At 44.1% G+C, this 24,289-nt stretch overlaps 1 protein-coding gene across 1 annotated transcript; it reads left to right on the plus strand.

Annotated features, from left to right (window-relative positions):
* Positions 1-2,876: 2,876 nt before the first annotated feature.
* LOC136544281 (extensin-like) lies at positions 2,877-22,845 on the plus strand. Its single transcript, XM_066536498.1, has 2 exons — positions 2,877-3,292; positions 22,710-22,845. The coding sequence occupies exons 1-2, from the start codon at positions 2,877-2,879 to the stop codon at positions 22,843-22,845; spliced, it is 552 nt and encodes a 183-aa protein (XP_066392595.1).
* Positions 22,846-24,289: the final 1,444 nt, after the last annotated feature.

Below are 24,289 nucleotides of genomic sequence, written 5' to 3' on the forward strand. Positions count from 1 at the left end.
CCGACCAGACACTTGTGGCAAACTGACTGGGCACGGGGCAGTCGGTTATCCTGTGCAGTTCCAGGTAGTTGCATCTTGCGGAAGCTAGTGTCAGACGAATAGCCACGGAAGGCAGGACCGCAGCGGAGCAGTGCCCAAAGCGGCGCAGTTTGCACGAGTCGCCATGAGCCTTGTTACTGCAGGCACTCGTAGCGCGCGAGTAGACAAGAAAGACAGTGTTGAAGCGAGATCTGAGGAACATGTGGTTTCTTCTCCCGTCATGCCTCTCATTCCTAGTCGAGCTCGCCACCACCTCCGTCGGTAGAACCCTCTGTCTTTCAGTTTGCTTCTGTCTCGATTGTGTCCTCTGGCTTCCTATACTAAGGGCTTATTTAGTTGCCAAAATTTTTGGCGAAATGGTACTATAGCATTTTGTTGTTATTTGACAATTAGTGTCCAATCATAGTCTAATTAGGCTTAAAAGATCCGTCTCGTGAATTTCGTCTAAACTGTGTAATTAGTTTCATTTTTTATTTATATTTAATGCTCCATGCATGCGTCCAAAGATTCGATGTGATGGAGAATCGTGAAAAATTTTGGAAACTAAACACTACCTAAACTGGAGTATGTCCAAACAAGTGATGCGGCGGTGAACATATATATCCGCTGTGGGTTCATGTATTTGCATTTAGTCTTGCGAAGACGACATCATCGTGTCTTGAACGGAAGATATCAACATTCAAGACAACATGTCCTCACTATGATTTGGTATCTCAAACAAAGTGATGAAGATGATCCGGTCAATCCTCCACATTTATGTTACTTGATTGTCCTTTCCAGTATATGATTCATCACATCAAGTGTGGACGAAGATGAACCATTTCTTGTCATTTATGGCTAGCAGCTTAATGTAATGTTTATATCTTGTCATTTTCAATTCAATGGTGGCTGCAAAAGATAGATGAAAATAGAAACAAATAAAGGAAACTAGATTCACCATACTGATTTTGGAGTTTAGCGCCAAGAGGGATCATCATCATCCGTGAGTGTCTAATAATCCACTTGCATCTCAATATTCTTACGGTGTCTAAAATCCACTTGCATATGAGAATAAATAAATAACTGAAAGAAAAATAATTCACAATTAGACATCCTTTGTCTCAATTTTTTATGCACTTAAAGTTTTATTTTGGCCTAACTGGAAAAGAAAGTCCAGATGACTGTCTAAATCTTATGCCCAAAATAATCACATTATTGATAATTCAATGATTATAAACAACTTTCGTCTTTGGCCGAAGCTCCAGCGAAACCCTAGCGTGGCCGTGGCAAGACAGCGGGGGTGAGGAGAAAGATGAACAGTGAAGGGGAAAAAATCGAATGCTGCAACACTCGAGCATAGGCTAGACGGACTCTAATTTTATATGGCTGACCAAGCTAGTGTCGCAAGTAAGGCCCTGTTTAGTTTCCAAAAATTTTTACCCTAAAATGTCACATCGAATCTTGCGGCACATGCATGAAGTACTAAATATAGACGAAAAAAAACTAATTGCACTGTTCTCAGCAAAATCGCGAGACGAATCTTTTAAGCCTAATTAGTCCATGAAAAGCCTTAAGTGCTACAGTAACCCCGTGTGCTAATGACTGATTAATTAGTATCATTAGATTCGTCTCGCAGTTTTCTGATGGGTTCTGTAATTTGTTTTTTTATTAGTATCCAAAAACCCCTCCCGACATCCTTCCAACACATCAATGTGACATCCAAAAAATTTTATTTCGCGTTGGGTGCGCCTCCCTACCGTTAGAGACACTCGGCAAACAAAAGGTATGCCGTGTGTTTTTTCTTGACACTCGGCGAACTAATATTTTTGTCGAGTGTTTTTTATTTACACTCGGCAAAGTAATGTTTTTACCGAGTGTTTTTTAATGGCACTCGGCAAAATAATAAAAAAAATTTCACTCCTGCCCTCCAAACTTTTTCTACTCTCCACATACAACATCTAGTACTACATGTTAAAATTTGGTATATTTCTCCATCTGTTTTCTATATTTAAGTAATTTATTACATTTAGAGGAATTTTTTGGTTTAAGTCAAATTTTAACTGCAAGTGATACAAATAATGGAATAAATTGAGTGAAGACATCATATTCATGTTATTGAGTCCATTTTGGGGCCTTACTCCGGAAATGAAAAGAATTTTCGAACATTTTATTCAGGAAACACGACCACGAACGTGTGGCCGAATGGTTTTTAAATTCTAAAAAAAGTAAACGGAGTCTGAAAATGACGAGATTTGTCAAGATCTCCTGATATCATATGTGGAGACTGTGAAAAAAAAATTGAGAAGGTTTCGTACAATTTGTCACGTATGATCTTTACAAACAGAAGCATCTCCGTACAAGAATCGTAGCGTTTAGTAGGATCCGATAAGATTTAGAGTTAAAGTGATGGTTGAATTGGGGTTTGACTTCAAAACTTTTTGTATAGGCAATAGACAACATAGATTGGTTCACGTCAAATTTTGGTAATTTTTCGGATCTGTTTGATAATTTTAATTTATTAACTGCAATTATAGAATTTTAATTGATATATATTGAATTTGAGCTATAACTGCATGAAATAATGGATTAATATTCGTAGAAAAATCAAATATGCATTGTTGAGTGAATTTGACAAGGTATTTTTAAATTACGTCGTAACAAATTTAGTAGAACACGTTATGAAGAAGGAGGACGGTGGAGCATGAAATATCAATTTATTTTGCCGAGTGTTTTGTATCTGACACTCGTGGGACACTCGGCAACTTCGCCGAGGCCCCACTGCACAGTATCGGACCGTAATGAAACATAAAAAATAATGCTGAGTGCCCCAGATCTTGGCACTCGGCATACTCCTTCATATGCCCCCAGCGGTTAGCACCCCCGGCCCTCACCCTAGCGCACACAACACGCCGCACCGCACACAACCGCACGCCGCCAACCCCCGCCCCACCGCGCCCCGCCGCGCCCCACCACGCCCCGCCGCCTCCCCGCCCCACCACGCCCCGCCACCGGCGCAGCATCGCAGCCCCGCCCCCGGCGCCGCCCGCCCCGACGCTTCCCGCCCCCAGAGCTGCCCACCCTTGGCGCCCCGCCCCGTCCTCGGTGCGTCCCGCCCCCAGCGCCGCCCGCCCTCGGTGCCCCGCCCCGCCACCGGCGCCGCCCGCCCCCAGCGCCCCACCCCGCCCGCGATTGCAAAGCCGTCGGACGACCTCGCCAGGCCGCCGCCACCGCGACGCACCGACGCCGTTCCCGCCACATCGCCGCACTTCTCAATGTTTCATTTAACGCTTGCACCTGCGCTATGTTTCGGGCTCTTGTCAAATCCTCGCTTGCACCTACGATATGTTTGTTAGCAAAAATAACCGTTATATGCATGACTGTAAGTTTTCAGTCTACCACACACTCACTCCCTTTTCAGTTTTCAGTCTTCTTCAGGCACTAGAGATGCCACCACCACACCCAACAGGGGTTCCTCTTCCTGTCTTTTGCGCGGGCGAATGAATACATTATTAAGGCTATATATATATACACACACTATTATATTATAGTACAGACTACCAAAGCTGATGCAGTGAGCCAACTGTACGCTTCCAAACCAGATGAATAGTTTCTGGTTCTGTACTACATACATGATGAAAAGCGACTGAATAGTTTCCAGTTTGCATAAAAATGGATTAATGGTATCAACAGTCTCCAGTGCAGTACAGAATTGGTAGCTTAAGAAATGATGCGAATAAGACCCTACACACACTTCTGAAAAGTGGATTCTCATCACATTTGAAATCTAACATCCCATTTCCCATCCATATAAGCATTCAGCGTCCAACTGTTTTCTCTAAGCTGGAATAAGGCACCTGCAGTCAAATAACAATAATAATTTTAAAAGATCACGACAAGGCACAAAGACAATCATGCAAGTAGATTTGTTTTTTTATATAAACTGCTTTTCATGGATGCTTGCTAATTCCCTTATTTTTAACATGCAAGTACCCTGCTGTGTGCATAGCACGAATTTAAGTGTTGCATTAGTGTTGAATGTTGTGATTACAATTACAGTATGCTGTAGATGCACACCTTTCGATACTGAAATTCACTTTGCAATATGAAGTCTAACACTGTTAAAAAGGAAGCTAACACTGTTTCGAATACTTCTCTTTTGTGCAGAATCAATCGGCGGCATCAAATAATCAGTCTCAAGACCCGGATTTGTCTCAGAGGTTTCAAGGGCCTCCGCAGTGATTGTATTTGCATTTGTGGCTTATTGTGACTTGTGATGATGGTTTATTGTAAATTGTGATGATGGTTTATTGTGACTTGTGATGATGGTTTATTATACCTGTGATGATGTTTTATTGTGAATTGTCATGGTTTTTTGTAAATTGAGAGGGGTCCGTTATACGTGACAGATTAGTAAAAAAGGGGAGGGTCTTGGTCGCTTTGCCGAGTGTAACACTCGACAAAGAGAGGAGTTGCCGAGTGTCAAGGCAAAACACTCAGCGAAGAGACCATTTTCTGTCATTCTGGGAACCTTCTTTGCCGAGTGTTTTTGCTTTGCCAAGTGTATTACAATGGACACTCAGCAAAGTGACCATAAAATCTGACCGTTGCTCGCTTGTTTGCCGAGTGTTTTAGGCGTGGCACTCGGCAAAGTGTATAAACTTTGCCGAGTGTTATGGCAAAACACTCGGCGAAGAGACCATTTTCTGTCATTCTGGGAACCTTCTTTGCCGAGTGTTTTCGCTTTGCCGAGTGTATTACAATGGATACTCGGCAAAGTGACCATACAATCTGACCGTTGCTCGCTTGTTTGCCGAGTGTTTTAGGCGTGGCACTCGGCAAAGTGTATAAACTTTGCCGTGTGTTATGGCCCTGGCACTCGACAAAGTTTACAAGCTTTGCCGAGTGTTATGGCTCTGGCACTCGGCAAAGTTTACAAACTTTGCCGAGTGTTTAGTCTTGACACTCGGCAAACTTGATAAACTTTGCCGAGTGTTTTTCCGTCGTGCACTCGGCAAAATCGACGTCACCGTTCCATCCCGTCAAAATTTTTTTGCCGAGAGTTTATTTTTGTCGAGTGTTTATTGACATTCGGCAAACTGTTTGCCGAGTGCCCGATAAAAAAATACTCGACAAACTAATGTTTGCCGACAAATCAATGCCGTGTGCTGTATACCGAGTGTTACACTCGGCAAAGCGTTTGTCGAGTGTTTTTGGGCCTTTGCCGAGTGCCCCTGGCACTCGGCAAATCTACTGTATCCCGTAGTGGATCCAATTAATTTTTTAAAAGATTCAATCTAACTTAAAACTCAATTCTAACATTAAAATGCCATCTAAAGAAAGCAAAGAGTTACAAAGGCACTACTTCTAATGCTCGACAAAGGCACTACTTCTAATGCTCGACACATATAGATAATAGATGTGTTTCTTGTCTTCTTCACACCGTTCCAGTTGTGTCTAATGGCATAACCAGTGCATTTTTCTAAATAAAACTTGTAAAAAAATTATATTGGCATCCATCAAAAGTGACTTCATTTCCAATAAGCCATATTGTCTAACATATTGTAGCACCTCCTTTTAATAAAAGAGCAATGTCCAATCTATCGTTATTTGTACCACCCAACATTACCGTGTGGTTGCAAACCTAAAACTAAAAGTAAGTATGCCAAAGAAATTTAGTATAAACACAGTTAACCAGTACATGTTATATTATTTCCTCCGTGTAATAAATGGCACAAAACTTGTTCCCGTTCTAATTTTGCTTTGCTAGGTTATCTTTGGTTAAAACAACACTCTTTTAAGAAATCATAGGACAATCTTGATTTTTAAAGGCAATCTAAGATGCTAAACAACGTGTGGAACTTTAATCTCAATTTTCACGAGATATCTGTACAGGTACGTAGCACTCCGGTTTGATGCAGGTCGCGCCATCTCGATGAGCCTTGCAGCTCCATACGGCAGCAGCTTGCAGGAGCTAGTGTCGTACAAAACTACGAAATAGACAAGAAAGGCAAGACCACTGCGGAGCAGGGCTCAGAATGACGCAGCTTCCACGAGTCGTCATGAGAGTGAGACTTTGTAACTGCAAACGATCCGAGTCACTGCGCACTGGTAGACAACAAAGACAAGACTGAAGTAAGACAACTGTGGTGGCTTCTTCCATCATGCCTCTGTCCTTTGTTGATCACCACCCCTCTTTTGTTGATCGAATCCTCCCTCTGTCCTTTGGTTTGTTTCTCCCTCTGTCCTCTCTGGCTTTGCTACTAAACTGGAGTATGTCCTAGTGAGTGACGATGCGACGGTGAACATATATATTTGATGTAGCGTCATGTATTTGCATTTATATACGGAGTACTTGCGAAGACGATATCATCCACTACGTAGAAAACGATTTTTAGTAACGGTTTAATTTTTTTTGTAGAGACGGCTGGTGATGGAGCCGTCCCTACAGTGACGTGCTCGGGTGTCCAGACACCAGCCGCCCCTACAAATGGAACAGCAGGGGCGGCTGGTGTTACGAGCCGCCCCTACAAATGGGGTCTGATTTGTAGGGGCGGCTCAATCACCAGCCGCCCCTGAAAATGGTATTTGTAGGGACGGCTGGTGATTGAGCCGCCCCTAAAAATGGCCCGTATTTATAGCTCCGATTTGTAGGGGCGGCTCAATCACCAGCCGCCCCTACAAATGCCCCCCATATAAAACAGATGCAGCACCTTCTTTCTCCTCGGGTCACTCACTCCAACCCGTGAAAGAAAGGTGGGGAGGCCTTGGGCACCTCCCAAAAATTGCTCTACTAAGGGGGGAGGTTTTGGTCTCAAATCCTTTGGTGGAGAGGTTGTAGAAGGTAAGAAAATGCTATTCCACACTTTTTTTAAGTTTTAATGGTTGGTCAGTGAGTAATTAGAGTTTTGTTTTTCTCTCTCTTCTATGGTGCTTGAGCTATTTATGAGCAAATTAGACCCAACTTTTAAATGTACTAGGATAAATTAGGGAGGGGAACAAGATCATACCCTTATTTGGTCCATGTTTCTTGATTTTAGTGAACAATTAGTTAGTTTTATGGATGTTTTATGTGCATGTGATCTAGATCTAGGGTTTGGTTTTTTTTATTAATTTCGTTTTTGTAAATTTATGTTTGATAAAATTGGACTAGGGTTTGTATGAAAGATATTGGGTAAAGTATAATTATTGCTAATTATTGTCTTTGAAATTGTTTATTGTAATCAATAAATATATATTTTAATTATTTATGAATAAATGGGCCATTAATTAATTTTTCTCTACCATGGTGTGTTTGTATGCTTCATGTAATTATATTAGATTTATATTCATATATATCTGAGGTATATACAATTATTCTCAAATAATTATTACTTTGATTCATTTTTATATATATCTGAATAAGTAGTCATTTAATATTTGTTTTGTTGTTGTTGTAAAAGATGGAGTACAGGAACTCTTGGACGTATGGTTCGTTAAGGTTCAAGGCAGGTTTCCGTGAAGAGGTGGATAAATTTATTGAAGCCGCAACGAAGCATGCAACGACATTGAAAGAGAATAATGATACAATTATTTGCCCCTGTAAAGATTGCAAGAACTGTATGGCATGGACAGATGTGACTATCATCAGATCACATTTGATTATGCGAGGATTTGTTGAGGACTACATAGTGTGGATTCATCATGGTGAAACGGTTATTGTTAACGACGAGGATGAGGAGAAATACGACGACGAAACCATAGAATCCCTGTCCCAATATTCAGCAGAGCTTGATGCACGAATGGATTTCGAGTTTGGTAATGAACAAGGTGGTGATGCTGGTGGTTGGGATGGTAACGATGAAGGTGGTGCCAATAATGATGGTGGAGCACGTGTCGGAGATGAAGATGATTTAGAGGACATGATTCGAACCCTTAGACTAGAGATTTTACTAAATACCCCGAAAGGTCTAGAAAATTTGGAAAGAGTGACAAAAGCATCGAAGGAGACTATGTATGGTGTTGAAAAGGGCTGTCCGACACATTGGACATTGCTACGTTTCGTGCTTGAGCTGCTCATCCTGAAGGCTAAGTACGGCTGGTCAGACTGTAGTTTCAATGATCTATTGCATCTCCTATCATGGGTGCTGCCACAACCAAACTCAGTTCCCGCCAACACATACCAAGCGAAGAAGGTCATAAGTCCATTGACAATGGGGGTTGAAAAAATACATGTATGCCCCAACCACTGTATACTTTTTCGTGGTGAAATGTTCAAGTCACTAGATAAATGTCCCCGGTGTGGGGCCAGCCAGTACAAGAACAATGACCTTTATAGTGGGGACGAACCCTCCACGGGGAAAAAGAGAAATAAGAAGGGTACAAAAAAGGTGGTACAAGAATCTCAGCCCCCAGAGGACACTCCATTAGGCAACGATGCAAAGCAGAGAAGAATTCCTACCCTGGTAATGTGGTACCTGCCAGTGACCGACCGCTTGAGACGTATGTTCCTAAACCCTAAAGAAGCCGCACTCATGACATGGTGGAATGATGAGCGCAAGGTGGATGATGATAAGATTACACACCTGGTTGATTGTAGTCAGTGGTAAAGGTTTGATGAGAAGCACAAAGAATTCAGTGATGACCCAAGGAATGTACGGTTTGGCCTAAGCACCGATGGAATGAATCCCTTCAATGAGAGGATGAGCAACCACAACACATGGCCAGTGATCTTGACCATGTACAACATCCCAACATGGTTGTGTCAGAAGAGAAAGTACCTTCTCCTCACTATTCTTATTTCTGGCCCTAAACAACCAGGCATTGATATAGACGTGTTCCTCGAGCCCTTGATACAAGAAATGGAGAGGCTATGGAGGCATGGGGAGTAGATGTACGATGCGTTTCAAAAGGAGGACTTCATATGTAGAGCAATAATATTTATTACTACCAATGATTACCTCGCGCTGTTTGCTTTGTCTGGACAGATCAAAGGGAAGACGTGATGCTTGGTTTGCTTGGATGGTACTACATGGGTGTACCTGGATGCATCCAAAAAGATAGTTTACCTAAGAAACTGGCGCTTCTTAAAGACAAGTCACAAGTACCGCAGTAAATTGTTCTTTAGATTTTATGACAACGCCCCAGAGATTGAACCCTCTCCGGAGAGACGTCATAACGGAGAACATGTGTACAGAATGGTAAAAAACATACGCGTCGTCTATGGAAAGAAGAATCCAGATGGGATAAACAGAGATAGAAGCACACCTCCTATCGAAGGCGTACCTTTCAAGAAACAATCGATCTTCTTTCAGTATCTGCCTTATTGGCCAGACTTGGAGGTCCCCCATGCCATTGATGCTATGCACGTGCAGAAGAATGTCTTTGAGAGTCTCATTGCTACCTTGATGGACACAGGCAAGTCAAAGGATGGTCTGAAAGCATAGAAAGACATGGTGCAGCTAAACGTGATGCCACAGCTTCACCCGGTACCTAAGGCTAATGGAAAATACACTCTGTCCGTGGCGTGCTTCAACCTAACACCAGACGAGAAGAGAGCTATATGCACTTTCCTGAGGGGGATCAAAGTCCCGACTGAGTTTTCAGCAAATGTGAAGAAGCTAGTGTCAATGAGGGACTTGTCAATAACACACTGCAAGGCTTACGATTGCCATGTGATGCTGACAGTGTTTCTACCTATTGCAATCAGGGCTATAAAGCCAGAGTTCTTGAAAATGGCCATCACCCGCATGTGCTACTTCTTTTCGAAGATCTCACAGAAGACGATTGGCAAGGAAGAGCTGAGTGACCTACATGAATTTGTGGTGGAGACACAAAACCAACTGGAGATGTGTTTACCTCCTGTTTTTTTGATATAATGCCACATCTCATGATTCACATGGTTCATCAGATACAGGCGCTTGGCCCTTGCTACTTGCATGAAATATGGTCCTATGAGCAGTTCATGTCGGTTTTAAGTCGATACGTGCATAATCGAGCATACCCAGAGGGCTCCATGATAGAGGGTTACAGTACTGAAGAAGTCATCGAGTGCTGTCAAGAGTACCTAAAAGTACAGAAAGGGATTGGTAAACCCGATTCTCGTCACAAGGGTAGGCTGGCTGGGAAGGGCACCAGTGGTAGAAAAGTGTTCATCGACCATGATTACAAAGAGGTGAGTCGGGCGCATTACAGTGTCTTGCAGAGTACACAACTGATGCAACCGTATATTGATGAACACTTGGCTATCATTATGGCGGAGAGAAATGGCCGTTCGGATGATTGGGTCATGAAACAGCACAAGCAATGACTAACTACATGGTTGAAGGACCAAAATATACCGCCTAGAGAAACCATAGACTCTATTACCATCAGTAGGTTGGCGGAGGGGCCATGGAGACAAGTGACATCTTGGAATGCTTATGACATCAATGGGTACACGTACTATACCCAGGCAAAGGATAGTAAATATGTGAACCAAAACAGCGGTGTTTGAATAGAGGCTCTCAATGGATTAGGGCGAAAGATCCAATACTTTGGCATCATTGAAGAGATATGGGAACTTGACTATGGAAGGGATATAACGGTGGCCCTGTTTCGATGTCGCTGGATCAAACAACACCAACTGAACGAGATCGAATTGAGAGTCCTGGACCTCGAGAATCTAGGCTACCAAGATGACCCTTGGGTGCTCGCTTCACGTGTCGCACAAGTTTTTTATATGTCTGGCCCACAAAGTAACCTCCCCCCAAAGAAGAAGACAAAGCACGTGGTTGCCTCTGGGAAACAACACATTATTAGAGTTGATGGCGTGGACGATGTTGAAGCTTACAATAACTACGCTGAGATGCCGCTATTCACAAACTTTCCTAAGAAGATCAGTGTTGTCGAAAAGAACCTCCCCAAAGATATAATGCCATGGGAACAAAAATGTGTCAAGGGGAAAGTCGTTATAGCGGGCTAGCTAGTTGTTGAACGTGGAGTGTTTGTGTAAGTGTGTGTTTGTAAGACTTCATTTATGCATGCGTGCGAGACTATATATTTATGTACGTGTGTAAGACTACATATTTTTTGTATGTGTGTGAGACTATATTTTATGCATGTGTGTGAGACTACCCTTTGCAACATCCAGATGACTCTATTTGAACATCCACTCTATTTTCATTTATTACAATATTTTCATTTTATTTCATTTAATGTCATAAAATTATAGTCGAAGTTTTAAAATTCAAATTTTTAATTTTTGTTTTCTATATTGTTTTGACTACAATTGTTTATATATATATATATTTATTCATATATAGAATAATACAAAATATTATATTTGTGCATATACATAATTTTTTATATTACTTTGTGTTTTTATGATATAAAAAATATAGAATTTATAATTTAAAAAATAGAAACTATTTATAGGGGCGGTTGGATCAGGAACCGCCCCTACAAATGTATTTGTAGGGGCGGCTGGATCAGGAACCGCCCCTAAAAATGTATTTCTAGGGGCGGCTGGATCAGGAACCGCCCCTAGAAATAGGAGGGAGTATTAATAGGACGGCGCACGGGAGTGATGTCGTCTGGGCGCTGTCTTCTTCCACCGACGACGCCGTCAGGCTGCCCGCGCACCTAGGGTTTCCGCCGCCGCCCCCGCCGCCGGTCCCACTCCCGCGCCCGCCCACACCCGGCCCTCGGCGTCCCACACCCGGCCCCCGACGCCCGCCCCTGCACGCCTAGGGTTTCTGTCGCCGGCCACGCCGCCAGTCCCGCGCCCGCACCTGGCCCCAGGCGCCTGGCCCCCGACGTCCCGCACCCTGCCCTCGGCGCCTGCCCCTGCGTGCCTAGGGTTTCCGCCGTCGGCCACGCCGCCAGTCCCGCGCCCGCACCCAGCCCCAGGCGCCCGGTCCCCGGTGTCCCGCACCCGGCCCCCGGCGCCCGCCCCTGCGCGCCTAGGGTTTCCACCGCCGGTCCCGCGCCCGCAACCGGCCCCAGGCGCCCGGCCCTCGGCGTCCCGAACCCGACCCCCAGCGCCCGCCCCTGTGCGCCTAGGGTTTCCGCCGCCGGCCACGCCACCGGTCCCGCACCTAGCCCTAGGCGCCCGCCCCCCAGCGACGGGACGCAGAGACGATGCTCCTCCCTTCCTTGGTCGCCCCCGCCAAAACCATCCTCTGCCGGGGCTGCATGGGGTCAACAGTAGCTCGAGATCCGGTGACTGATCTCTTCATTCCTCGGTGAGTAAACCCTAGTCGCTCTACGTTTCGTGCGGCGAGATCTCCCCATCATTTCTCTACCGTGGCTGCGGGTTTCATTCATATTACTGTCTGCGTCTGTACAGTTAGTTTCGTGCTGTGTTTGTTTTGCTATGGCCTGCCGATTGCTGTGATCACTATTCGATTATCCTCCTCTACGGCTCGCTGTGTCGATCCCAGTTGGCTCCCTGATGCCTTGAAAATCTCAGTTGACCCTGTAGGACTTGGTAATCCTAGTCGACGGGTCTTATATTCATATATGTTAATAAATAAAAAAAAGAAACTATGCCTCTGGGTTTTGCAAACTAGACCTTTGGGAGTCACTTCTCTTAAGTTGATTTTTAGGAGAAATTGATTTAGTTAATCTTGTGGAAAATTTGGTAATTGAGTTGTGAGATGAAAGACATCAGAACCACGACAACTTGCTATTGTATTACTGCATGATTTTACTTAGGAACTTTGTATCCTTTATGCTGTCGGAGGCTCATAGCTCCCAAGTTTTGCTTGCTAGACTTGTGGGTTTCAGTGTGAATAGCTGAAGCATTCTTTGACATTACATTACTACTGAACAAAACTCTTAGCTTTTGGATTGTGGAATGCAAATGGAAAACAAATTGGATAAAATTACATCTGTTCTACCATTAGATATTTCTTCCACCGTTAGCCTTACTGATTATTCGATAAAAAACTTCAACACTAGCTGCTTCAGATCAGAACTTGCTCTGCTAACTCATTATTTGTATGTCGCCGGGGATAACACCTCTTGTGCAGTTTAGAGTTCGGTTAAGTCGTGTTGAGAGTCGAGTTAAACTCTGTGCTCCAGTTGTAAGCTGGTATCACCAGCCTCGGATCTTGGGCTTTTGCTAAGCTTTAAATAACGCTGAGTGGCAGTTTCAAAAATTTAGGTATCGAGATATCAATTTGTCAACGGATTAGAAATTAAGAATGCAGTTTGTAGGATTTTTTTACATGGTGCTAGTGATGAACATGAAATTTCTAGCAGCAAGTACACATGTTATTTCTTATTTGTGTTTTGTTCTATGTTTTGTGTTTGGTTTTGATTGGGCTCCATGGCACTTACACTGCATACTTTCAACTGTCTTGTTGCTTACTACTTTTAGCACATGCCACTCTGTAACTGTCTCTACTACTCTCTACTTTTCTATACTATTACTACTACATAACTATTGCCACTGCTCTATACTACTACTACTATGTACTACTTAACTGCTGCTGCTACTCTATACTACTACTTAACTAATACTTAAGTTGTCCTTGCTACTACTTTATACTCTTACTCTTACTACTACTTCACTGCTCTTACACTACTACTCTTACTACTACTCCACTGCTCTTACTACTCCTACTACTCCTCCTCTTACTACTCCTACTACTACTCCTCTTACTACTCCTACTACTCATCTTACTACTTGCTACTCCTAAGTGGTTGTTGTTGCTTTTTTTGCCAAATCTCCTAGGACTCGCCCAGGACTTGTTGTCCTATCTTTTGCCATCAACTGTTGCACTATGGGAGAGTCATTCCGACGTTGGAGGTCGGAGCTCAACACGAAGTATATCCAAAAGGGGTTAACTCCCTTCAATGAGTTCGGAAAAATAACTCCTAGTCAATGGGAGAAGCTCATGGCTCAGAAGACTTCACCGGAGGCATTGAAGCTCAGTGCCCGTAACACCGAGCTGGCGAAGAGGAACAAACACCACCATCATCTAGGCCCCGGTGGCTACTATGTCAAGGAAGAGTGGTTTAGGAAGATGGATGAAGAGGCCATAGCTGCTGGGAATATTGATGTGACGAACTTGAAGGTACGCTCAAGGAACTGGATATATGCGAGGAATACAGAACCATCCGGTAGTAATCTTAAGTTTGATAAGCCGGAGACCCAAGAGGTAGTATCAAGGATACTGAAATATGCTGAAGACAAAGAGACGGGCTCATTCAATCCTTCCAGAGAGAGGGACGAGCTTAGCCTTGGCTTGGGAAACAAGGAGCACACAGGCCGCACCAGGGGGCTAGGGAAAAGGATGACCTGGAAGCAAGGATTCGAAGAGGATAGACACATGTACAAGAAACATGACCGAGACTGGGAGACTAGTCTTGAGCTCCAAGTGAAGGCTCTAGTTGCGAAGGCGCTGGAGGAGCAAGGACTGTCTATGGAGCCACGGATATTAGTGACGCCGCCAGGAGAACTGGCATTAGTTGGCAGCCCTCTGAAAGTTCCTAGCAGCCAAGGTTCCACTGCAGCCACAACCCCAATCGATCGCATACGGGAACCAACTAGTTGCACCTTGGTGTTTCTCAGCGGCCGATAGAACACTGTGATGGAGGTGGCAACGGGTGTGGCACATCCTTCTGGTGGCTTACACCATAATAATAAGATACCGCTGGACTACACTAGGGTCGAGGTACATACAGTGAAGCCCAAGTTCATGCAGTGGAGGATAGACTACGCAACTCCCGAGGGGCTGGTGTTACTCGGAGACGTTATGGGGCATTTCATCCTCTGGCACAAACGGGACATTATATTGACCGCTTCTTCGCCGCCTCCCCCTCTCCTAAATTTGGAGCGAGTTGTTGAGGCCAGGGAGATATTTTCACCGTCTCGTGACCCCACATTCCTGAGATGCCACATTCTTCCCCGCCTCCTATCGAGCATGTGCCTGATGAGATGCCACAACCTTCTCCAGCTCGTACCGAGCAAGTGCATCATGAGATGCCACAGTCTTCTCAACAAGCACAACCGATACATGAACAACGAGTGCCTCCTAAAAAAGGTGATGCACAAGAAGATGAGGACGTGCCTGAATGGGAACTCCAAAAGAAGATTCCAATCAACATAAGGCCAGTTTATGTTCCGATCAAAGACGTCTCGTCGGTGTCCAAGTGGTATTTCCATGACCAGTTCAAGCCTGAGAACCAAGTTAAAAAGTCCCATCACGGGGTTCTAAGGAGGCCATCAGTAGCAAACTCTACCAAATTGCAAAGCAGTATCCAAATGTTGATGTCATCGAATGGTCAAAGGATTGCCCGAAAACATATGAAAGAGGCAAGCCCTTCCTACCAAACCGGGACATCCAGCGCCTACCACTTGGAATGAGAAGGTTCCATGATTGGTACTTGCGTGTTCTCCCAACGAGCATAGATATCATACAAGCATGCTTTCCCACCGGCACATTTGGAAGCCCAGTCGGGAAAATTGTCTTTGACTTCAATGACATGCATACACACTTTCACCTGGGAGAAATGGAGATGAATCTAATTCGCACGTGGTGCATGTAAGTCCTTGTCCTCCCGATATGATATGAATGTAATCTTTGAATTTTGTTGTAACTAACCCACGTCGTGATTTGTAGAATGCAAGTACACATTGTCAAACAAATGCCAAGTGTGAAAACCGGGTATGTAGACCCTCAAGCTATAGCCCAAACAAATTTTAATTACCCTAAACGGTGGACACTGGATGCCAAAGAGCTAGCAGCTGTAAAGACTCTTCGGGAAAAAGAGCGCATCAGTAGTGCGAAGCTAAGGGAAGAGTCCCTTAAGGTTGCGGCATACATTGCCTTGGCTTTCAAAAATCTCCAACACCACTCTACTATATGGCTACCATACAACTTCGAGTAAGCTCAACTCTATACTTAAAGCTTTGTTCGATATATTTTATTCGATGCAAAAGGGCTTATCTAGTTCTATGATTAAATCCATGCAGCAACCACTGGATTTGTATAGCCGTCGATGTCGGGAGGAGCATGGCATGGGTCTTTGATTCATTAGGTAAGGACACGGTGACATACAAAGACTTCATATCAATTCTCAAGACGTATACATATCGACAATCCTCATTAGCTTATATGTTTGTATATATACTTGTAACGTTCACTTTTAGATACTAACAAGTTGTATTTGCTAAAATAATTCGAATAGGGCATTTAGGTTCTATGTCACTAATCATCATGGAAGGCATGATCCAGCAAGGAAGGAAAAGCTGGCTATAAAAACACTATGTACGGTAAGTGTAACTTACTTCTTTAGTACTCCGTTATATGGCTGTCAAAAGCATGACTTAATATTTTCATATGCAAAACACACAGTGCCCCAAGCAGAAGCCTGGGAGTGTACATTATGGATACTATATATGTTCTATAATGGGTAACACCGGTGCCTACAGGAGACACCCCTTAAGGGTAAGTTTGAACCTCTTCACTCGTAGTATAAAAACTTCGTAAATGGTATGAAATACTAAATCGAAACTTGTTTTCTTGTAGTGGAGAGAAGAGAAAGGAATGAAAAGAGACCCATACAAGGATGACCAACTCTTAGAGCTCGTCGGCGACCTTTGCAACTTCATATTGGACCAGATTGTACACGTCAGAGGCGTCTACCATGACCGAGAGTCTGAGTTAGGTACAAATCCTCAGTACCAACACCTTCGTGAGACTGAAAGGCTAGCTCTAGGACGTTGATAACAATGTATATGGAATTTGTATATTTAATGATGGATTGTATATATTCTTGTGAATTGGACTTGTAATTGTAGTTTATAGAATACTCTTATGCTTGTAGTCGCGGTCGCGGGGTGTTCGGCAACGCGAACGCGGTTCAGAACGTTGGTCGCGGGGCGTTCGGCAACGCGAACGCGGTTCGGAATGTTGGTCGCGGGGCGTTCGGCAACGCGAACGCAGTTCGGAACGTTGGTCGTGGGACGTTCGGCAACGCGATTTTGAATTGTAAATTTGAATTTTTTTTGCGGAAAAACGTACTATAGGGACGGTTCTAGATTGAACCGCCCCTACAAATACCTGTTTGTAGGGGCGGCTGATACTACAGCCGCCCCTACAAATCGATTTGTAGGGGCGGCCTGGGAACCGCCCCTACAAATACATGATTTGTAGAGACCCTTGTGTAGAGGCGGTTGGGCAAACCGCCCCTACAAAGGGTTACCAACCGCCCCTAGAAATGCTTTTTGTAGTAGTGATCGTCTTGCACGGAAGATATCAACATTCAAGACGAGATGATCTCACTTACCATGATGTGGTCCTCAAACCAAGTGAAGATGATCAGTTCACTCCTCCACATTTATGTTTTTAGATTGTCTTTTCCAGTATGTGCTTCGTCACATCAAGTGTGGGTGAGCCATTTCTCGTCATTTATGGCTAGCGACTTAATGGTGTGTTTATACCTTGTCATTTTTTTAATTAAATCTTGACTGCAAAAGATAGATGAATATAGAAATAAATAAAGGAAGCCAGTTCACCACACTGATTCTGGGCTTTAGCGCCAAGCGCAACAATCATCATTCGTCGGTGTCTAAGAATCCATTTGCATCTCAGTATTTTTACTGTGTCTATAACCCACTTGCATCTCAGAATAAATGAAATAACTCAAAGAAACCAATTCCACAATTAGATATCCTTTGTATGGCCACCCCCCTCCCCGAACACAAAACAACATTTTTTATTTAATATATATAATCTAACTCTATATTTATATTAAAAATATATAACAAATAACAATGTTATATATTTAATGATGTCTTCTAGATAACGAAATCACACAAAACACAATTACACCTAAACTTGTTTGTTTGCATACCATATTTAGGACACATTTAAATATTTAGTGAATTTTTAGGTTTTATTAAATGCGTACTTTTGTTTCATTATATTTTATATTTTACTAAACATGTACTTAACTAGTAATAATAATTTGGTGGTCATCAATACTTTATCGGCATCAAGCTTATTAACCGGCACTATTATTATATGTCGACTCTCTTTTTGCTGTGAATCACAATATTAATGCAAATTTCCACATAATGAATGCACGCACACTCACCTCTATGAACAAACACACATCCTACCCACTATGAGCAACTCGGAAATATATACTGAGTCGGTAGATTTCGAGATTCATAAGTCACCACATGCGCCTTGTTATCGACAAATAAATCACCGGAAGAATATCATTGCTAGGAATAAATCTGGATGGTCAGGTTCCACTCATTGCTAGGTATCCAGGGATTAAAGTTTAGTAGATGTCACATAGGTATTGAGGTACTAATTAGAAAGACTAAACATGAGTCTAATTAGGCTTAATAGATTTGTCTCGTAAATTAGTCTCAATCTGTGTAATTAGTTTTGTAATTAGTCTACTTTTAATACTCCATGTATGTGTCCAAACATTTGATGTGACAGTGACTAAATTTTAGTAAGTGGAACCAAACACCTCCTAAATCCGGATGGTCATGTTCCACTACAAGAACCTAGATAGATGGGCCACACCAATTTCTCATATTTCACATCTGTTTGATTGGCTCTCTCTATGTATAATCCCTGGCTATGTAGTCCCTGTCCTTTGTCTCAACTTTTATGCGCTTAAATTTTTTATTTTGGCCTAACTGGGAAAAAAAAGTCCGGATGCTTGTCTAAAACTTATGCCCAAAATAAACCTACTATTAATAATGCAATGATTACAAACAGCTTTGTCAGAATCATGGTTGCTAAAATAAATTGTATTAACACCAATGCAAATGCATAAAAACAAGTTAGTGTAGATGTGTAGACTTGATCTCATCATTGGCTAAGGGCTTAAGGGCACCTGGTCGTGAAGAACTTGATTGAGTTTCCAAGTAGCAGCGGTCTTCGGAACGTCAAAAGGAACACCTGGGCGTGAGGAGTTCGCTTCCAACTCCTACCGGCTACCACGCCTATTTGATTGGTTGGAGTATATTTCCTTTTATATGAGTAGACCATCAGGGATCGTCTCCTAATTAATATGTGCTTTGTCGGGCATTTTCACTCCAAATATACTTAGGGTTGCTCCTGACCACTGCAACTAGCCTAGACATGAATTTTGGTGGACCAATCTTATGTGCCAAATCTCAGTTATGGCCGAGATCAATGCGAACATAAGCGAGCAGCTTCCCGAGTCTATAATCCATTTCATGGCCGAGATCAATGCCAAGGTAAGCGAGCAGCTTTCCAAATCTATAGTCCATTTCATTGCCTCCTGAACCAAATGACTTCCAAGCCTGGATGGATTAGCTCAAGAATGTTTGGTTTGAGGAATCAATTATCCTGGATGAGGTGATACATTATAGATCGATCCTTTAAATGATGATGGGCTATCTCGTTTCACAAACTAAACAGTAAACACCCTCTCAGTAGGACCGTAGAACAAGCTCTCTAGCTCGTCGATTGCGGCTGGGACTGGACGCAGGGGATGGAAGAAGTTTGCTGCTACAGACGAAAGAGAAACCAAACACACCAATGGAATCTTGTAGGCAATAGGCAATGCTAAGAAAGGTTTCAAAGGTCAGCAGACCAACACAAAAGGGAGGCGGTTTCCAGGGAGGCTTCACGGCAGGCTTGTTCATCTCGGGGCAGCAACCAAACAGACCCGGCTCAGGGGTGAGCAGAGATGCTGCACCAGTGGCATGTTGCTCACGTTTGCCAAGGGAATGGCGTGATGGTATCCTCCCCGACGCCTCCCGTTCCCTGCTCCATCCCTCTATCGTCCACGGCTATATGTTTACACTTCCACATCCTCCTTCTGTCCTTTTGTTTCGGAAGTGGCCTCTCTCCTCGCTAGCGTGTGTGAAAACGGAGGTGCATCTTATGGTGTTGCAACAACGGCGATTTTCGGAAGTGGCCTCTCTCCTCACCTGCGTATTTTATGTCTTCAGTTATACTGAAGATCAACCACATCTATATATGATGATCGTCCGCCCGCTCCCCCCCCCCCCCCCCCCCCCCCCCCCCCCCCCCCCCCCCCCCCGGAGCGGTGTATCTCTACAGTTGGCACAGGTTGGGTTGAATGAATGCGAGATTTATTTGCCAACTCTCACAGTGCTACCAATCTCTGGTGAAAAAACATCAGTGGTAGGTATCCATTGTACCACCACATCAGCGCTGTCTTTTCCTTTTATTTTGGAACTGTACATTACATGAGTTAGCCCAATGTACAAAGTCTACAGGAAGTATACAAAGTCTACAGGACACAAGTGCAAACAACAATTCAAAAACAAAGAACCCTGGCCCATACTGCTCCAAACAAAAAGGGTCCATCTCCAGTTCCAGAGTAATCTCTCGAAAAGAGGAAGTTCAGCCTCAAGCTCTAGTGACGCAGCATATATCTCTGGGATGCCCGCACCAGGACCAAACTCTGCTCTTTGCTTTAGGATTATCCTTACCGCATTTGTTGGTTCCAAACCTTAGGTGATACCCCTCATTTTTAGTCTAAATAACCTGAGATTCCGATGAGTAGCCGGACAAAAGAGAAACGCTTTGGAGAAAAGTCTCTTTGAAGTGCATGTCCTATGCCCTGTAGCTAAAGAGGTTTGGTGTCTTGGGTTGGTATGGGAGCACTTTGACACGGGTTTAATCCGGCATCATCAGACCCAACCAACAGAGATAAGAACATGGTGGGAACAAGCGGCAACCAAAGTCTCAAGGGAGCGACGACGGCACTTCAACGGGGTGGTGATATACATGATGTGGAACATTTGGAAGGAAAGAAACAGAAGGATTTTTCAAGACGCGGCTATGGATGCTCAACAAGTGGCCTTGAAAGCCAAGGAGGACATTAATATGCACTTTAGGGTGCTTAACACCCCGACTTAGCCTCCACTGTGTAACCCCCCAAGAGGGGTAGAAGCTAGGTGTTTCCTATTTTCCAGTGTGTGCCCAGTGAGGCTTTTTTTCCTCGAACAACGTAGAAGAGCTACGTGTCATTTCATTAAGAAGAAGAAAGAAACAAAGGGCCGGCAGGAACCAGCCCAAGTAAAAAAAAAACTCCACCCCACACACACACCTCCAACAGGAGGCAAACTCTTACTCCGCTCGGTTCCGGGTTGCTTCTCGCCGCCTGATCCGTTGCTTGTCGTGGTTTAAACTCTTTCCCTCTTAATGAAATACGGGTGCAATCCCACTCGCGAAAAAAAAGAAAGCAAACTCTTACAGAAAAAATAAAAGAGGCAACAACTAAAACCCTTATCAACCTAGACACAATCTAAGCGGCCAAGGACAGCGACCGAGCAAGGAGCTCTTAGAGTTTAGAAGCTCCAGCCAACCCCAAAAACTACCTAGTGAGGCTAGCCGGGCTTCCGGACTTTCCTGTACATATAACTTCTTTTTTTTCTTAATTGAGAGGCAGAGCTCCTGCTAGGTTTTTGAAAAAAAACGAAGTGCATGTGTACTACGCTGTTGAACTTGAGCAGGTCTGCAGTTGAATGCTAGCCTGATTCTTCACGTCTCCCTATTGCGGTCGGTGTCCATGTCCTCGCTTGATGACTGTCCGCCGTGAGCATTTTGTTCCCATATTCGAACTAGAAGCCAAACAAGGAACTTGTGACCTTTTGTCCAACAGTGAGAAGAGATGGCACCTGTAGAAGAAAATGTAACGATCATTTTTCATTATACTGTTGGAGTTCTAAGGACCATGAGAGCCCATGGCACAAAGTCAGGAGAAGAAATCGCAAAGCGAAGCAGCGGTAGGAATGATGCAGCTTGTACGATGTCATGAGCCTTGCAACTTCAGGCGGCCCTGGCACACAAGTACACTGTAGGCAACAAAGACAACACTGTAGCGAAACTTGGGATAACCATGGAGGCTTGTTCCGTCATGCCTCCCAATCCTATTCCCGATCGAGCTCACCACCACCTCTTCTGTTGATTGAATCATCCCTCTGTGTGTCCTCTGGCTTGCTACTACACTGGAGTATGTCCAAATGAGTGATGCGACGGTGAACATATATATATTTGGTGTGGGTATTCATCTATTTGAATTTAGTTCTTGCAAAGACGATATCATCATGTCTTGGATGGAAGATATCAACATTCAAAACGAGATGTCCTCGCTTACTATGATGTGGTATCTCAAACAAAGTAAAGAGTTCAATCCTCCATATTTATGTCACCGGATTGCAGTGTCTTTTCTACAATATACTTCATCACATCAAGTGTGGATGCCCCCTCTTAATGAAATACTGGCCACCATGGGCTTGTTCTCGAAAAACCAAGTGTGGATGAAGATGAACCCTTTATGGCTAGCAACTTAATGTCGTCTTTATATCTTGTCATTTTTAATTCAACTGTGACCGCAAATGATAGACGGATGAAAATAGAAACAAATAAAGGAAACCAGGTTCACAACACTGATTCTGGAGTTCAGCACCAACAGCAACAATCATCATCCGTTGGTGGATCCAGTTGCATCTCATTATTCTCACGGTGTCTAATAATCCACTTACATCTCAAATAAATAAAATAACTCAAAGAAAATTAATTCATAATTAGAATCCTATGCCCAGTCCATGAAAAAAAAGGTCCAGATGCCAGTCTAAATCCTATGCCCAAAATAAACTTATTATTAATAATGCAATGATTATAAACAGCTTTGATCATAATCATGGACTGCTAGTATAAATCTATATCTGTTATAAAGTTAATCCGCATTACAAGACTTGCTCGTGCCGCATCAGCAATACGCACGCCACGCGCCTCATCGGCCAGGCTGGCGCGCTTCGCCGCCGCTGTGCTGGAGCCCTCCGAGGAGTACGACGTGGACACATCCGAGCATGAGCGCCTGGCGCGGTAGGTGACGTCGGCAGCGTGGCCGTGTGCGCCCTCGCAGACCAAAGTCTAGGCGGCGCAGGGTCCTAATCGAGCTCGGGTCGGAGAGCGGGCGCGTGGGGAATCGACCACAGCGCATACGCATATTTCATGTGGGCATGCAACGTAAGCCTCGACACGGCCTCGGTTCGGTCTCAGGCTCTCAGCAACGCGATCTCTGACTGCGGACTCCGTATCTGACGACTCGGGCCAAGTTTTGACTCGAGTTTTAACGATCTGGCGTGCGTGGACGGGTTAACGCAGGCGGGGCAGTAAGAGCATCTCCGGGAGTTCCTTAAACAACCTTCTAATCCTTAGTTTTTTAGAAAGAAGTGAAAAAATCCATCTCAACAACTTCTAATACAGCTTCCTAATATTTTAGAAGTTAGGAAAAATCCCCCTCGTCCGCGTAAAACTACGCGGACTCCCCGCGCGGAAAGAGGTCGCGGCCGCTCTCGCGCGCTGCGGCGTGGTCGTCGCCCTCGAGTCCACCATCATCTCCCACGGTCAGCTTGCTCCTGCCTTTTCCTTCCGGTTCCCTCTTCATTCGCCGCGCCGCCCTCTTCTAGCTAGCTTGGCGCATCAAAAGTTCGATTCAATTCAATTCCATGGCGTGCTCCATTTGATGGATGTCAACATGCTTCACGCGTCCCGTGTAGGTATGCTGTACCCGAAGAATCTCCAGACCGCCATGGAGATGGAGGCCATCGTCAGGGACAATGGGGCTATCCCTGCCACCATAGCCATCCTAGATGGAGTTCCCCATGTCGGTCAGTTCTCTGCTTCTTCACGTGCTAGTAGTACATGTACTGATGTACATCTAGGCATGAGTAGCGACATGCAGATCGATGATCCATCTCCGCGATGCTGTGGTCAGAGTCGAAGGGGCAAGCCGGTCGGATGTGTGCTTCAGCTTCTTCTCGCTGATTGTACTGAACTGATGGTTCCTGCATGCTACTGTGATCCTAGTAGATGGCCGGCAACTATTGCTGCTGCTGCCGATGGCTAGCTTGTTCCTGCTACTAGCTGATATCTAGCCGATGCACGCGCATGACTGCTGGTGGTGCCGGTCTGCTAGGAGGTGATCACGGCCGGCTGGGACTGCAGGGCTAGGGCACAAGCCGCACGACGAAGGAAGGAGGAGCGGCGGTGGCGTCGAAGAAAAAAAAATCTAAGTGGCATTAAATTTTAATTTTTTAGAGTGGAATATTAGGTATTATTAGAGATGGACTTCTTTTTTTTCTCCCAATATCTTTTTAGGAGTTGGAAAACATGGTGTTTTTAGAAAGAAAAATTAGGGAATTCTTGGAGATGCTCTAAGACGATAGCCGTAGGTATTTTTTAGGTGTAGAGATGGGAAGACCATGGGCGATGTTTGCTTCCGATCATGGCAACTAGCTTAGACACGAATTTTGGAGGACCTGTCTTAT

This window comes from Miscanthus floridulus, chromosome 3 (genome assembly GCF_019320115.1).
Source record: "Miscanthus floridulus cultivar M001 chromosome 3, ASM1932011v1, whole genome shotgun sequence".
Classification (NCBI taxonomy): Eukaryota; Viridiplantae; Streptophyta; class Magnoliopsida; order Poales; family Poaceae; genus Miscanthus; species Miscanthus floridulus.

Bases quoted from the DNA above. Each gene is read 5' to 3' on its own strand.
- LOC136544281 (XM_066536498.1), top strand. From the start codon at position 2,877: ATGCCCCCAGCGGTTAGCACCCCCGGCCCTCACCCTAGCGCACACAAC. The intron at 3,293-22,709 runs GTTTCATTTAAC...CCGCATTACAAG, and splicing joins ACATCGCCGCACTTCTCAAT to ACTTGCTCGTGCCGCATCAG.